The 17,078-nt window shown below is 39.6% G+C and overlaps 2 protein-coding genes across 4 annotated transcripts; both read left to right on the forward strand.

Annotated features, from left to right (window-relative positions):
* Window positions 1-774: 774 nt before the first annotated feature.
* Window positions 775-5,881, forward strand: si:ch211-202h22.7 (lipopolysaccharide-induced tumor necrosis factor-alpha factor homolog). 3 transcript variants are annotated; one of them, XM_059552944.1, is made up of 6 exons: window positions 775-900; window positions 2,459-2,568; window positions 2,647-2,724; window positions 4,319-4,405; window positions 4,802-4,946; window positions 5,196-5,881. In XM_059552944.1, the coding sequence occupies exons 1-6, from the start codon at window positions 779-781 to the stop codon at window positions 5,299-5,301; spliced, it is 648 nt and encodes a 215-aa protein (XP_059408927.1). In that variant the 5' UTR covers window positions 775-778; the 3' UTR covers window positions 5,302-5,881. The 3 variants fall into 3 exon arrangements, with proteins under 3 accessions (XP_059408927.1, XP_059408929.1, XP_059408928.1); XM_059552946.1 differs by lacking the exon at window positions 775-900 and adding an exon at window positions 1,638-1,662; XM_059552945.1 differs by lacking the exon at window positions 775-900 and adding an exon at window positions 2,191-2,375.
* A 1,470-nt stretch (window positions 5,882-7,351) lies between these two features.
* LOC132142807 (G-protein coupled receptor family C group 5 member B-like) lies at window positions 7,352-12,514 on the forward strand. The gene is made up of 4 exons (XM_059552947.1): window positions 7,352-7,760; window positions 9,928-10,998; window positions 11,188-11,294; window positions 11,378-12,514. Exons 2-4 carry the CDS (start codon window positions 9,930-9,932, stop codon window positions 11,420-11,422), a joined length of 1,221 nt encoding a protein of 406 aa, XP_059408930.1. The 5' UTR covers window positions 7,352-7,760; window positions 9,928-9,929; the 3' UTR covers window positions 11,423-12,514.
* The last annotated feature ends 4,564 nt before the right edge of the window (window positions 12,515-17,078 follow it).

Raw genomic sequence — 17,078 nt, forward strand, 5'->3', positions numbered from 1 at the left:
GCCTTATTAATGAAATGAACTTAAGCGCAGTGCCACTGATCAAAGGTGAGGGAAAAACGGACCAGCCTATCCATGAGGGTTTTAGTGGGTTAAATCTTGTGCTTTGATACTTTTAACCATTCATCAGCTTCATCAGATCTCCTCCATATGGGTCTCCATCCAGCACAGGTCAGCTCACTGAGATCCTGGACAAGTACTTATAAGCAAAGACCTATTTTCATTCATGTTTTTCCTTGCCTAAACATTAGATGGCATACTAGCTTCTAACCAGCAACATATCCTCATTGCCTGGAGAAACATCTCAATGGTTGCTCAACCTTTGTTATCATTGTACTTTACTTACAAAGAAGTATTATACTCTATTTGAACATCATTATACTGAAATGTTCAGATCATGTCATGAAATGGTTCTGTAGAACAGCAGAATAAAACAGTAGAACCATACAGATAAATAAGTTGTTGTCTCCATGCATTAGTTACTATCTGATTTCATTGCTGCCCAGTTACATGAGTGTTTATTTGTTACCAGGATACATGCAATCCCCTAAACAAACATCATGCACATTACAGACTGAAACCGAATCTCTTTTAATTCTTAGTTTAACACAAATGTACGCCTACAGTCCTCTTGTTAATGTTTTTAAGTCAAGCATTTGAGCGGACACGAAGGTCAGCAGACTGGATAATTTGACTGGGGTGAAGATAAAACACTAGGAGATTACAGTACTGGAAATTCAGGTGTTTGGTGAACAGATAATGTTCACATCAGCATAATGTCATGAGAATCTTGGCATCAGCCTTCTCACCAATACACTTGCTCCACCCCTTATTTAAATCCTGTATCAGTGGTGAAGGACATCAACACTGCCAAAGCTTTCCAGCAACTGCAGAAACACACAGGTAGGTGTCTCATTATTAAAGGTTTGGTGTTTTAGATTGAAAAAATATGGGGATAGTATTTTTGACTTTGGATTATGTGCTTCCACAGTCACTTTTTGATGTCTGCATACAGATAATTGTTTTGTTAAAATTTAGATAATGATCAAAGCATTTTTAAAGGCTTATTGGAAGACTACATTATTGCGAATCTTAACAAAAAAAATGTATATGGCATTAACCTTTTGGCGCCATTCATCCGGCATCTGAATTCCAAACTGCTGCGATATGAACTATGATAATAAAATGTTGACAATAAGGTCACGTTTATCTGTTTGAGATAAAGCGATACTTTTTTAGCGCAATTCATGGGACATTTCACTTTGAAACTGCAAGAATCAACGTAATAGCTTTTTTGCTAAAATATTTACGTTGAGCCTCGGTTACTAAGTCTTAACTTATTGACAGACAAGATGGGTGAAATCAGGTAAATCTCAGTCCCAGAAGTGTTTACTCGAGTCACCTTACTTTCCGTTCATGGCGTCTGTTCAGTTTGTCGCAGTGTTTAGATGTCAGTTAACAGCAACGCCATAAAAACCGTTAAATCTCCCTCATTTTTAGAATGTTCAAATTAACGAATTTTACTTTTCCCGGGAACCCATTGTTCATACTAACCTGTTGACGGATAAAATGTGGTGAAACTGGCTGATCTGGGTTCTGTTGTCAGGAAATCAGATCAAATGTTAATAACAGATGAAGACTGGACACTCACGTCGCACTTTTAAGGTGAAGAGCAGTCATTGCATTACATAGGGTGAATTGCCCTAATGTGGGACATTTTTGCATTTCAGATTTCTGTGACATATTGCGATGTGTAAACAAATCATTACATGCACAACTAATACTACCATTTAAAAAAAATAACCAGGATGTGTCCCCAGCCTTGGTAACCCAGAGTTTCACTGGCATTCGTGTATTTATGGGGGAGCTACAAACAGGAAACCTTAATTGTCCCACTTTAGGGCAATTCACCCTACCAAATATCAAAGCAAGTTTGAAATAGAGACTCACAAGCACAATTTGCAGCAAAACATTTAATTAAATGACTTTTAAAATATCAAATAAAAATGATGATGTTCATAATAAGGACAAAAACCTATTGTGACCATTGTTTGTGAAGTGTTAGGTGATCAAGTTGATTCTTATGTCCACTAAAAGCCACATTTCTCCAAATTACATGTAAGAACAAGTGCTGCTTTTGGATGTTGTAGCAAGGACATACCTGAATGCCCAACCAATCACTGCTTTGATTGCCACGTTTATTACCTGGCTGAATGTCATTCCTGTGTACCTAGCACACCTTACACAAACCTCTAGGATTACACAACCTGCTTGATGCAAACATATTTTTGAGTCAGTCACCAGATCAGATTGATGCCATTAAAAATATGCACAGCCCAGGCCCTTCATTATATTGACTTCTCTGATTTGAGACGAAGGCAGAAGTCATTCTGTTCCTCAATTGTATTGTTGCTTTGCAGTACGTAGAACTGTCACTCTTATTTGTTTCCCTCATTCACAGATTATCCATAATGGAAAAAGAATCATTACCCCCTCCATATCCTGGACCACCAATGGTCCAAAACAACATTTCCTACCAGACACCGCAGATTTCCTATCAGACTCAACCAGGTCAGCAGACCCCTGATTCTCAATTCAGAGATTATCAATCCTTTGACTATAGTGATTCAATAATGATCTTTTTTACAGGTCCAGTGGCCACTGTATACAATCCACAGACAGTCATGGGATCCAGAGTAACCCAAACAGTCCAGTCACCTGGCTTTGGTGAGAACTGATATTTACTGTGTGGCATGAGATTGTAGTTTAGAAGGTAGCTGGAACTGGTTCAATGTTCCACAATGGTGATGACTCAAAAGAAGTCCTACAGCATTCCAAAATGCTGACTGGCACTGTCTAAACATGGAAAAGGAAAATAATTCTGCACAGTCATGGTGCTTGTGACATATATATATGACCCTGGATCAGAAAAACAGTCTTAAAGGTCCCCTGAAGTGCCTTGAAACACCTAGCATTGTTCTATGTGGTGACGTAATTTCCACTGAAACAGGAAGAGAGGTCTGAACATATAAAGCACCCCCGCCCCCTATATAAATTATCCAGCAGCGCTTTGCTTATATCTGCTCGGGCCAGAGCTGTTGAGCTCGGTAAAGCCGCATTTGATAGCCCCAGTCTAATAGATTACCCCCTAGATTCAATATAAAACTCTTAGTAAAACAAAATAGTGTTCATAATCATGCTGAGGCTGTGTAGTTGTAAAAAAATTTAATATATGCTGTCTTGCGCTTATGATCTGCTCTTGACCGGAGCCAAAGTCCGGATCAAACTGTGTGCTCTGCCGTGGTTCGCATGAAACAACGTGAAACTTGACCTCATTTGCACCAATTGAAAGTATATTTACACTGTCTGAATTGTTCCTTATTACCTACAGTGTGCACTACGTGGCATTCACTGTACAGGAAATACTATACTGTGAATAAGTAGCCGATCTCAGTCGGCACTTCAGAGTCTGTAGTTATAGTGAGGGGGCGGGCGCTTCAGATTCTAGAGAGCATTTGATTGGTCAGAAGATTTGATGAGAAGATGAAGTACGATGTGATGTCAAAAAAATTGTTGAGCTGTTTTGGACGAAGTGACGAACTGCAAGCTTTGAATGCTTATATCTTCTAAATGTGAATTGTGTCACTGATTTGGAGCACACTGTCTTTTAGATAGCCTTAAGATTAACATATTGATACAAACACTCAAAACACTTTAATTTTGATTTCATGGCGACATTGTGTCAATTTGTGTAAAGTGTAAGTTTTCCATTGATGTGTGGTTTATTAGGATCGGACAACATTTAGCCGAGATATAGCTATTTGAATATCTGGAATCTGAGGGTGCATAAAATTCAAAATATTTAGAAAATCGCATTTGAAGATGTGTAAATGAATTCTTAGCCATGCATACTACTGATAAAACTATATAATGATATATTTACAATAGGAAATGTACAAAATATCTTCATGGAACATGATCTTTACTTAATATCCTAATGATTTTGGCACAAAATATAAATGTATCATTTTGACCCATACAATTTATTTTTACCTATTGCTACAAATATACCCACGCTACTTAAAACAAGGGGTCACATATATAGCAAATATATATATACATATTCATTTATTTATTTATTTATTGTCCCACTGTGATGTTTGTTGTGTGGTGAAAGGGGGGTGTATGATTTTTTTTTTTTAATTTATTATTATTTATATGCAATTTGAAAGTGAACTTGGAGAAAAGGTCTTTTGATTTTTCATGTTGTGCCTGTATTTGGAGATGATGCTTTTCTGTTTTCTGGTGACAATGGCAACAGTTTACCCAGCTCCAGTTCCACAAGGGCCAGTCATGTCTTCATCCACCGTAACTCAGACAGTCCAGTCTTCATCAATGCCTGGCATCGGTGAGTGTTTATGACTCTCTGTTTAAATGGCAACCAGAACACTTCAGTATAACACTACAACATAAAAAAAAAAGTTTACAGGCTAAGATCTCAATTCTGAAGAACCAGCACACATAAAGGGCACATAAGAAGCCAGATTGGTTCTGTTGGTTTTCATCATGAGGTTCTCTTTCAGCTCCAATGGCAGTTTATTACCCACAGCCCGTCATGTCCTCCACTGTAACTCAGATGGTCCAGTCTACTGCACCTACCATGAGTGAGCAGAAAACACTAGTTTAATGAGACTCTGCCTCAGTCTGTGTTCAACACTAGAAGCTTTCAGCATACACATGATGCATCTGTACAGAATAATACATTTGAGGTCTATGGTCTTATTATACGTGTCTTTCCATTTAGCCACAGTGGTAATTGTGCAACCACAACTGACTGACGTCCCGGGGCAGACGAAATGTCCTCACTGCCAGCAGCAGGTCATCACACAGACCACGTATGTCAATGGCCTGTTGGTGTGGGCCATCTGTGGAGGTCTCGGCATTTTCGGGTAAGAACGGTATTCACCAGATTCTCAAATACAGACTTTTGACTATCTGGTCCACTTTGGCACTTAGTTTTATTTTAATGTGCCACTTACAGTAGAGTCAAACTAACCTGTACAGATGTGCGGGTTATTTTACATGCACACCTCAAAGTGAAGAGTTATTTTTGTGAATATGTAGTTGCTGCGTGAATTGAATGAATGAACCTCTAACCAACTAAAGTGTACATGAAACTGATGCTGTTTTCTGTGCAGGATCTGGCCGTGTTGTCTGATTCCGTTCTGTGTGGATTCCTGCAAGGACGTACAACATCGCTGCCCTGTCTGCAAAACCCTTGTGTATGTGCACAAACGCATGTAGCTCCCGAAACAAAGATGAAAGACCTAATGAAAACTACCGCCAACATCTTCTGGACATTACTGGGCTTCCTAATTCACAGAAAAATAACATCATGATATAAAAAGACTTGTATGGGTTTCTCTTTCCAGATAGATAGATAGATAGATAGATAGATTTGTCATATTAGATTGTTTATCTTATAATATATACTATGATATTTCAAATCAAATATTATTTGTGTCCTTTTTTATTGACTACAACTATTCATGCTAAAGACTCTCATGGCTTTGTATGTTCCCTGAGAGCTATGGTCCTGCAGATTTCAGCTCCAGCCCCAATCAAACACACCTGAAGCAGCTAATGAGGTGTTCAGGGTGGCTTGATGATCACAGACAGGTGTGCTGGAACAGGGTTGGAACTGAGATCTGCCAGACCGTCGCTCTTTAGAAGCAGGGTTGGTGTCCCTGCTGTACACAACATTCTGTTAATAACTCAGTTGTGACATCAAGGAAAATAAAATACTTTGATTGTGAAAAAACTAGCCAAACCACTCTGACACATGGAATTCACCATCACTGACTCAGCTTAGGTCTCATGCTGGTATCTGGTATCTGGTAAGAATTTAGAGCTGGAACAATGCATTGAATTCATTAAAATAATATTCAGTCAATCTTCAGACAGAACACTGAAATATATATATATATATAATATATATGTAATAATAAAAAAATACTGTGAACAAAAAATGTTTCCATTTGGTGGGAATGCATTGTGCTTACAGATAATCACATCCTGGCCTCAAAAAGATAACGCAAATGCGCCATTGGTAAAGTAAAGAACAATCTGAAGAGAGGAATACAACACTAGATGAAGATCTTCTAACACCAAAATAAAAATCAGGTGCTAGACGCTCTCTAGTGTCTAACAAATGAAACAACAACAAATAAAACCATTAAAAACCTCAAAGGAAGTGCAGCATTATTCTATTTTATTTAGTCATTTCATTTAATTAACAAAATTAATACATATATATATATATATATATATATATTCCCCCATCTGATTTGAGGCTCTGTCCTCTGTGTCCTAATAACCTGTTAGTATAGACATCAGTGAACATGTTGGCGGTGGTAGACTATCAGATAAATCAGTCTTAACTTGCTCAGATAGATGTCTAAAATGTTCTTATATCTTGTGTACATTCAATTATTTTTCTTGGTTATGTAAACGTTAAGGCAACGTTCCATTTTTATTATTTTACAAACGTTATGGGATCGTTCGATTTGAATGTTCTCTGAAACAATAAGTATCATTTAAAAAAAATATGAGCATCCAACTAAAATGTTTTTTTTTTTAAGAAGACCAGATTACATGGAATGAACATTTTTCTTAACGTTACTTAAGAATGTTTGTTCATAAGTTTTAGAGAACCTTATCAGACTGTTAGCCAAAGTTCTGAGAACGGTCCCTGTTATGCACTATACAAAATACATTCAGCTCTCAAAGTTCTGCTGAATGAGACAGTTTAACAAGTCATCTGAATGCAGTTTAACACGCGCGCGCGCGTGTGTGTGTGTGTGTGTGTGTATAAGGCCTCAAGCCACTGTTTTGTAGACTGTGATTACCTGCCTCTAGGAATGTGAATCTGTGATCAGATTTCATCTATCAGATCCTAATTATTCACTATACTTGTAACTGGTTTAATACTCTAACTAAACTATCACATACAAATAATGAAAGGAGAGGTAAGGAAACGCTTTCTAATACTCAGATGCTCACTGCACTGGACAAGATTATCTGAAGGCTACTTAAAGACACACACACACACACACACACACTAATAGACAGTATGACCTGAGGCGCTGGGATCTTTATTACATAAGACTCCCTCAAGTAATTGCACGTGGACACACACCTGGCTGTGAGTGTGTGTGTGACATGTCAGTTGTCTCTGACGTCTAACTGGAGACATTCAGTTTGGATCATAACGAGAGTGTTAGAAGCGTGGTTGCTGAAGAGTTTGCTGTGGTTTATTTATAGGCTCTGCATCAGCAGCGGTCACAATGAGAGAGAGAGAGAGAGAGAGATGCATGTGACCACAGCGCTCCACTGAGGTCTATGTTGAATCAGACGTGAATTTTACCCTCTACTGAACGCGGATTTCTGAAAGAGGAGATTTAACACGGTCAAAAGGAGCCTGAAAGAAAGACCGAAGCAAAAAGCGAAATGGAGAAGTGAGGATGCTCTCTTCCAGATGTAGTGTGTGGGTGTGAAGCTGTCTGTCGCACATCAGCTGGTTTCTGTCACTGAGCACCGAGAACACGCGATGTCAGTGCAGGAGTTTGTGTTTTTCAGGATAATTCCCACGCCATAAGAAGAGATTTGGACTGTGGGAATGTGTGCTGAAAGTCTCCTGCATTAATAAATACGTATCGACGTGCGTTCAAGGCTTTATCTCAAATACAGTCTGAAGTCATAAGGTGAGTAACACTGCTGGCAGCGGTCTGATGGGGTTTATATTACTGTTTTGACTTCATATCTATTCTTTAATCATTTTTAGTTAATTGTGATATTGTTGTCTTTAAAAAACTTGTACATTTGATGCTAAAGTTGTGTGTTTAAACACCCCGTGTGTGCGCTCGCTCGCGTTTCTTGTTTTTTTATATAAATCGCGTGCAGCTCCATCTAGGCCAGCCCACGCGCGCCTCCGGTTGCCATAGCAACTGTCGGGAGTTTATAAAGCGCAGAGGATGCGAGACAGACTCCTCTTTACACTCAGCAGCAGAGGATGAGCAAATGCGTCTGAAAAATTATAGACAGACTATTATTATCGCACGAACAGATAACAACCAAACTGAAAAGGTGAAAATTCCACTCGTTTGTTTAAAAAATATATTTAATAGACAAATTCCTATCCAGATAAGTGGCTGTTACTATGGAAATGGAAATTACAGCATCAAGTCTGTAGGCTACTGTAATAATTTGCACTTATTTATAATCAGTGACTCAGTTCTGTGTTGTAGGCTATAGCCTGTCGTTTCTCATTTGATTTAATGGATAATTGTTAAGGCTTTATTGTAAATAAAGTTGAAACGTAGGCTAAATTGCGAATAATTTTATTAGCACTTGTGAAGTTTATCCTACACTGTAAAAAATGACTGTGAATTTAACGGTCAAACACTGTAAAAATGCTACAGTAAAAACCTGTTAAATGGTTTACGGTAAATTCCCCTACTATATACGGTGAAAAACTGTATTGGACTTTACATGTAATTTTATAGTTAGTAAAAAAGGATTCTCGCACGAGAAAAAAAAATGAAGCAAAAAATATCTGTTGTCTAAATACCTGTTAGATTGTTGTATTCTAGTTTGCGAAATGTAGCGATCTCTTGTGAATGACAGAAACGACAAAGAGGCTGTGAGGAATATACAGTGTGTTGTTTAACAACATACCAAAAAATAATGACTCAACGTCTTTCAAAAAAAAATTTTAATTAGTGCGCGCCATTGTAAAGACATTAGGCTTTAGTCTATCCCTCACAACCTAATTTCCAACTGCGTTAAATTACAAAATGGTGTATTTAATCTGATTAAGGTCGAGACTCGAGAAGATTTTATCTGATAGTTTGTGTGGAATTTATCTTATATTGATGAAATGTTTGCAGGAGTTTCCGTCATTATAAACTCGAAAGCTTTGGGAATGATGAAACTATGCGATATTTAGCCTACAAAGTCCTCCACCGAGATTCAGGACCTGATTAAACATTCTATTGTACAGAGATTTCTGAAGTAAATGTATAATAAACTATTAAATCATTTATAATAAACACTGTAATTTTCCATAAGAACATTGTCTAAAGTGATTTTTTGTGGTTAATCTCAGAGCTGGTTGGTTTGTTTTTACCGAAAATGTTTTTGAAATTTTTATGTCCAAAGTATACTTATTTTGTGTATGCAAACGCTAGCATATATATGCTATTTCATAGCAGGTGGGAACGAAGAAATCGACACGTGTTCTATAAAGTTTTATCTTTGTCCAATGTCTGTGATATTTTTCTCCAGAAGGCATGACTGATAAAAATATCTTTGTATACCTTTTGTTGTTGTTCTGTCTCTTTAGTTTTGCATTCTACTGTGAAACAACAGCCCAGGCCAGTGTTGCCACCTTCTGGAACAACTGATTACTGCAATACAAATTTAAAGCACATGTGTGAACTGCACATACAAAGGCCCTGTCCCAAATGGCACACTTCATGTGCACTTGCGGTCTTGCAGTCTTACAATGGCCGACGTGTGCATCCATTAAGGCCTTTAAAAACTCGTGAGCACCCCCTTTTCATCCGCTATGCACTCTCAATGTGTAATGGGATAAGTTCTGCACCCGACTTCTACACAAAATTCAAAGTAGCACTATGTCACAAAAATGTGGACTCAGAGGAAGACCACGAGGGTTTAGGGTGCAATTTGGGACAAAGCCAAAGTATGCACATACTATTCTAGTGGCGCATGTGTTGTACACACATACTTTTCTGGAGACAATTTTTTTGTATCACACATACGCATGCATACTCTCAGATAAGTGTAAAAAATGAAGTATACTTTGTGTTTTACACAAAAATAAATTTTGTTGTATTCTTTCTCTTACAGCCATGGCTCTAAGGCCCACCCTCATCTTCATTCTCTTTCTGATTGGCTGCTGCGCACTTGAGGACCCGCCCAAGGTTAAAGCACCACCACCTCCTCATGGATGTAGCGCTACAGTGGACCCACCCTACAGAGTTTTGTGTGATCTGGAGTCCGTGTGGGGCGTGGTGCTGGAGGCCGTAGCGTGCGGCGGTACCATATCTGCTTTGATCATAGCAGTGATTCTGTTAGCCAAGCTGAAAACGGTAACAGAACCGGAGAAGCGATGTGGTGTCGGTCCTCTCCTCCTCCTATTGGCTGCAACGATGGGCCTCTTCAGCCTATCGCTGGTGTTCTTGGTGGGGCGTGGCGAGGTGCTCTGCATGGTGCGCCGTGGGCTGTGGGGGGCGCTGTTTGCGATGTGTTTCTCCTGTCTGCTGGTGCAGGGAGTGCGGCTGAAGAAGCTGGCCGGAGGGAGGCGGAGCCCAGCAGGCAGCTCTCTCACCGGATTGGCATTTACACTCACTATGGTTCAAGGCATCATTGCTGGAGAGTGGCTGCTGCTTACGGTGGTCCGCGAGGGACATGCAGCCTGTGATTACCTGCCTCTAGACTTTGTGTTGGTGTGTAGCTATGCTCTAGCGTTGTTGTTAGCTGCTAGCATGTTGTCGCTGGCTGTGGTGTTGTGTGGAGGGACAAACAGAGAGGAGTCGAGCAGGAAGACGATGAAGTGGAGGTGCAATGCTGTCTGGCTTTTCCTCTCATGTCTGTCTTCGCTTCTCCTCTGGGTCGCCTGGCTCGGTCTCTATCTGTACGGTAACGCCACCATCACGACCGTAGCGAAGGATTGGGATGAGCCAGCTTTAGCAGTTGCCTTGGTGAGTGAGGGTTGGGTGCTGCTGTTATTTCACGCTATCCCAGAAACGCACCTGTGCTTGCGTCCGTCCAGTCAGAGGAATGCAGACACCGGGCAGAACTACTACGACACCCCTCAGCTGCCGACGGCACAGAGTTACCATGATGATGAGCGGCCGACCAATCCCAGAGCTCCGTTCGCAGAGAGTCAGGCGTACACCGTAGAGGAGCACAGTGCAGGTAGACTGAACCACAAAAAAACATGGTTATAAAAATGTCAGCGCTTTGGGAACATTAGGAAAATGTTCTGTGTTTGCAGTGGTGACATTTTTGTATTTTATTTGATCTTCATTCTGTTTAGCCAAATTAGTGTTATAATATACATATGTTTTACATAATGACGTATATATATTGTTCTGTTTTGTGCAGTTCTGCAGACAGGAGGTTATCATAATGGACTGATACGTCCCGCTGTGCCGTTCAGGAGTCACGTTTACCAGCCCACTGAGATGGCCCTGCTCATGAACTCAGGACCCGTCAGTAACAATCCTATATAAAAACCTTTAAAGAGTTAATGACTACGTTTCACACACAGTTCACCTCCTGCTTTATGTTTCAGATCCCAACGGCCCCTCCAAACTTCACAGGGAGGCATCTGTGGTGAGAACGATTACCAAGGCAATAATGTCCTCTTCTGCCGCCAGATGAGGGTGATTTACAAAGTCAAAAGGCACTTTATTAAGGTTCCATGTTAATCATTTGGAAATGCTCCTCTAATAGAAAAGCTGATTTAATTAATGGACATTTTCCACATGGGAGCAGGCTAATTTTTGCACATGTTCTCTATTAAGTGCTGAATACAAAATAAAGGACATGCTATATATTTGATATCACTCTGGTGATGTCTGTTTAGATTACATGAATCAGACAAATCGAGGACCTGTAAGAATTTACATAAATAGAGATGTGTGAAAGAGAAAGGAGAGTAAGTGTTAAAGTCAACATGAAAAGCTGGTGACAGACCCAAGTACTTACATAATCTGACACATTTCTGAGTGTGAGAGAATAAATGTCATTCATTCATTTATTCAATGTGAATTGATTGACAGTTTCTGTGGACAGCAGGGGAAAATTAAGAGGGATCCGAAATGTCAGCTAAAAAAAAGCATATTATTTCAAAGAAGTACACACAGATTAATTATTCCAAATCTAATCAGAAATCTGTATTAAGTGGTCAGTTGACATGTTGACTTTAATAAAGCGATTGCGTGACAGAGATTATTTCAATAATTTCTAGCCTTAGCAAATCTTTTACCTACATTCCACTTTAAATATATAATCAAAATCTATCACTTTGAAATGTGTTGAATTTATCTGAACTGTTTTGTATTCAATTGTTCAATTGGTATCTTCTTTTTAAACCTTTTTTAATTCAATCTTTTAGTTTTTTTTAGATATCACTTTTGATGTTCTTTTCCTATCTTTGCACGCTTGACTGTCAGTCTTTATGATGCATCTATAAATGTAATGCCGTGTTTGATCTTGTAAGGCAATACTGTGTACTAAACGTGTCTGGATGCTGCTGTGACGGTGCTGCAGTCTCACAGTGAGACATTTCAACAGGGTCAGTGGAAACGGCTGAATCGTTCTTTATTCTGTTCGTGATGTTCAGGTATATTGCACAGAATCGCTGTATTTTTCCCTATACTTGATGTCTATATTTGAGACAAATTCTAATAAACATTCCTACAGTGTTTTCAAAGTGTCTCTTTGCATACTACACAATGCTCATGTACATTCGGTCACTGTTGCGAAGGAGGTGATGAGCGATTTCCTTCGGGATTTGAAAGGAGCGCATTCCCACGTGTGGCAAATGAGTAAGTATGAATAAAAACATCTAACATGAATAATACCGAGCTTTGCAGCGAGCCGGAATATTAACCCGCTCATACTGTTGCACGTTTCCGGTTTATAAGTTTGGTTAACAAAAGTCACTTTTAACAGTGTTGTTTAAAAAAATGGTTAAGTAAAAGTCATATGCATTTCACAGATTAAAAGATATTAAAATCAAGCGGTCATTCCACAAATACATCAAATGCCATTGTTTAGTTCTCGACTCAATCAGCACAGAACTGAAAACGTGCGAGAAAAAAAAAAAAAGATCAGTTGATTTCTTTCATGAGTATGAATCTGAATGGGACTTTTAGATATATCTGAATGTCATTCCTCCGTCTGAGATCACGTGTTTTCTGAGTTTGCAGAAGGTGATGGTTGAAAACCAACTAAGAAAACCAATGAAAGGACCTCTAGGACGCAAAAAGAAAGAACATCAGGAGGTTTTTGAGAAGTTGGTTGACAAAAGTTGGCATGGCAGTTGACGGAGCGAATTACAGAGAAGAAGAAAAAGAAGAAAGTAAATGTGTGGAGGAAGGTCCGGATGCAGGAAACACAAAAGTAATGGTGTTTCATGATGTGCCCATCAGACATAAGCTTTGGATGGAGATGGAGAGAGTGACGGGGCTGAGAAGAAGAGAAATTAAAAAAAGGAAGTGGTAACAAACAGCCCAGTTTGTTATGATGTATCTGTCTAACAGAGTGCTGGGATATAAACATCAGTGATGCTCCTGAGAAGACAAAGTAGAAGAAAGAGCAGGAAGCAGAAGAGATCGCCAGTGAGGATGGAGATCATTTAGTGTCCAAGAAAAGGAAAGCCAAGAAACAAGGATGTGAAGGATGATGTTCAATTATAAATGTAAAAATAAAAGTGTTAAATATTTTAATATTTTTTTCTTTCTTGCATATAACAGTAAAATAAATGAGATTTACATTCACGAAAAACCGCATTGTCCTATAAATAAGCATAATTTTATTTATGCAAAATAGATTTTTTTTATATCTTGCTCTGTGTCAAAGGTTTTGTTAGATTGATCCGGCCAGGTATTTTGCACCTCACGCCTGATTATTAAAGTGCCCATCCGAATTTAAATGACTTTATAGTAGTTTCATTTGACATTAAAACTTAATTTGCTGTATCTCATTGTGTTCTCTCTCTGCGCTCATTCTGATGTTGTGTTCCTGTCGGAAAAGACTGGAAATCAGAACGAAGATTCTATAGATCAGGTATAAGCTGATCACTGATGTTTCACATACACCAGCACACACACCATCTATATATAAGTCATGTTGAGACTCTTTTCTTCCACAGACCCGCCATCCTGCCCTACAGAGGGATGTTGACAAGGAGTCACAGCCGAAGCAAGCCAGTTTCACATCAAAACACTTGTATTGAGTCTTACACTCTTAAAAAAATAAAGGTTAAAAAATAGAGGGTTTTGTGCTGATGCAAGAAAATAGGCATTTTTGGTTCCCTATCAGTGGAACCGTTAGGGTAAAAATAATTAGGCAAATAAATAAGTGTATTGCACGTTTTTATTGCATAAGCACAAGTGGAGAAACATTTAACTGTTCATGAGGTAGATTGCCTGGGGGAAGAAACTGTTCTTGTGCCTGACTGTTCTGGTATTTGCGGCTCTGATGCGCCGGCCAGATGGCAAAAGTTCAAGGATGGAGTAACTTGGATGTGAGAGATCCAGAGTGATTTTCTGATCTCTTTTCCTCACTCTGGATGTATACAGTTCTTGAAGGGTGGGCAGGGGAGCACCAATAATCCTTTCAGCAGTCCGAACAGTTCTCTGTAGTCTTCTGGTGTCTGATTTTGTCGGTTAACCAAACCAGACAGTTATTGAACCAGAACCTGATTTTACCAAGTTTACCAAGTCTTTGTTGTCTCTGGAACAACATTGTGATTAACCAATCAGATTTGAAGAACCAGTTTATAGATTTTGTGAAGTTTACGCTTAAAATCACTGTTTGGTGCTTGTACATCAGTGTCATTCATCTATCGTTTCCTCTGATTTTAGGGATTACTCATGGTTAAGGTTAGGTTTAGGTGTAGGGATATGGTCAAGAACACATTTTTGGAGTAAAATGTTGTTCCAGGGTCAACAAAATATGTTGACCTAGGAACACATCTAACTCAGCAAAATCAGGACGTGTGTTATTGAAGTGCACAGGACCGACTCGATGGTTGAGTAGAACTATTTCAGCAGCTCCTGAGGCAGGTTAAACTTCCTCAGCTGGCGAAGGAAGTACAACCTTTGTTGGGCCTTTTTCACAATGGAGTCAATGTGATTGTCCCACTTCAGGTCCTGAGAGACGGTGGTTCCCAGGAATCTGAATGACTCCACTGCAGCCACAGTGCTGTTCATGTTGGTGAGTGGGGGGAGTGCAGGGGGGTTTCTCCTAAAGTCCACGATCATCTCCACTGTTTTGAGCGTGTTCAGCTCCAGGTTAAGACTGCACCAGACAGCTAGCTGCTCAGCCTCTTGTCTGTAAGCAGACTCGTCACCATCCTGGATGAGGCCGATGACTGTAATGTCATCTGCAAACTTCAGGAGCTTGACAGAAAAGTCTTTAAAGGGGGAGTCACTGGTGTACAGGGAGAAGATCAATGGGGAGAGAACACATCCCTGAGGAACACCAGTGTTGGTGGAGCAGCTGTTTGACATGAATTTCCCCAGTCTCACTAACTGTTGCCTATCTGTCAGAAAGCTGGTGATCCACTGAAAGATAGAGCTAGGAACAGAGAGCTGGGTCAGTTTGGTCTGGAGGGCTGTTGGGATGATGGTGTTAAAAGCCGAACTAAAGTCCACAAACAGGATCCTCACATAAGTCCCTGTTTTGTCCAGATGTTGCAGGATGAAGTGCAACCCCATGTTGATTGCATCATCCACTGACCTGTTTGCGCGGTAAGCAAACTGCAGGGGGTCCAGTAAGGGTCCGGTGATGCCCTTCAGATAAGCCATAACCAGTTTTTCAAATGACTTCATGACGACAGACGTTAGAGCCACAGGTCTGTAGTCGTTAAGTTCTGTTATCTTGGGTTTCTTTGGAACGGGGATTATGGTGGAGCGTTTGAAGCAGGAAGGCACTTCACACAACTCCAGGGATCTGTTGAAGATCTGTGAAAAGATGAGGGCCAGCTGGTCAGCACAGATTTTAAGACAGGCTGGTGTAACGCCATCTGGGCCTGGTGCTTTTCTTCTTTTGTTCCTCTTGAAGACCTGGCATACATCATCTTCACAGATTTGAAGAGCAGGAGATGTGGAGGGGGGATTGCAGGAGGTGTTAACGGTTGGGTAGGGAGTTGGTCAGAATGGGTGTTGGCGGTTTCAAATCTAAAATAAAACTCATTCAGGTCGTTAGCAAGTCGTTGATTAGCCTCAGTGCAGGGGTGTCTTGTAGTTAGTGATGGCTCTCAGTCCTCTCCACACTGAAGTTGAGTCAATGGAAGTAAACTGGTCTTCCAACTTTTTTAGCAGCTCTAATCTCTTTGTTCAATGTGTTCCTGGCCTGATTGTACAAGACTCTGTCCCCATTTCTGTAGGCACCCTCTTTGGCCTGACGAAGATGTCTGAGTTTTACTGTAAACCATGTCTTATCATTGTTGAATGTTAAATAAGTCCTGGTAGGAATGTATATATCCTCACAAAAACTAATATAGGATGTTACAGTCTCTGTGAGTTCGTCCAGATCGGTGGTAGCAACTTCAAAATCACTCCAATCAGTGAGGTCAAAACAATCAGTGAGGTCACGTGCGCTTTCAGAGGAATGTGAAACGAGTGAAACTCCCATGGCGAATATAACTGCTTTGACAAACAGCACTTCTAGATCTGAACAGCACATCTTCTTTAACACAGTTACATCTGTACACCACCTTTCATTGATGTAAAATTATGTCCCGCCGCCACGCTATTTCCCTGTTGATTCTGCGTCGCGGTCTGCTCTAAACAGCTGAAAGTCCGATTCGATTAAGAGTTAGAGGAATAGTTTAACCAAAAGTCAACACTTTTTGATCAAAGCTGTATTCTCAGCATCATTCCTCCAATCTTCAGTGTCACATGATCTTCAGAAATAATTTTAATTTTTGCCGCTCAAGAAACATTTGTTGAAAATCGATGTGCTACTTCATATTTTTGTAAAAGTATTTTTTTTTCAGGACTCTTTGATAGATGTTCAAAATAACATGTAAAATGTAAATATTTTAGATCATTTAAAAAATCTTTACTGTCAATTTTGATCAATTTTATGCATCCTAGCTGAATGAAAATATTAATCTTAGTGACCCCAGACATTTCAATGGTAGAGCATTAGTTATTGTATTTCTGGTAATCAAACCCATTACCTGAACATCACTGACACCAAGTTTTACAGTTTGAACTACAGGAATATATCATTAGCTGTTAAAATGCTCCATCTTT

This window comes from Carassius carassius, chromosome 6 (assembly GCF_963082965.1).
Source record: "Carassius carassius chromosome 6, fCarCar2.1, whole genome shotgun sequence".
In the NCBI taxonomy this organism is placed as follows: Eukaryota; Metazoa; Chordata; class Actinopteri; order Cypriniformes; family Cyprinidae; genus Carassius; species Carassius carassius.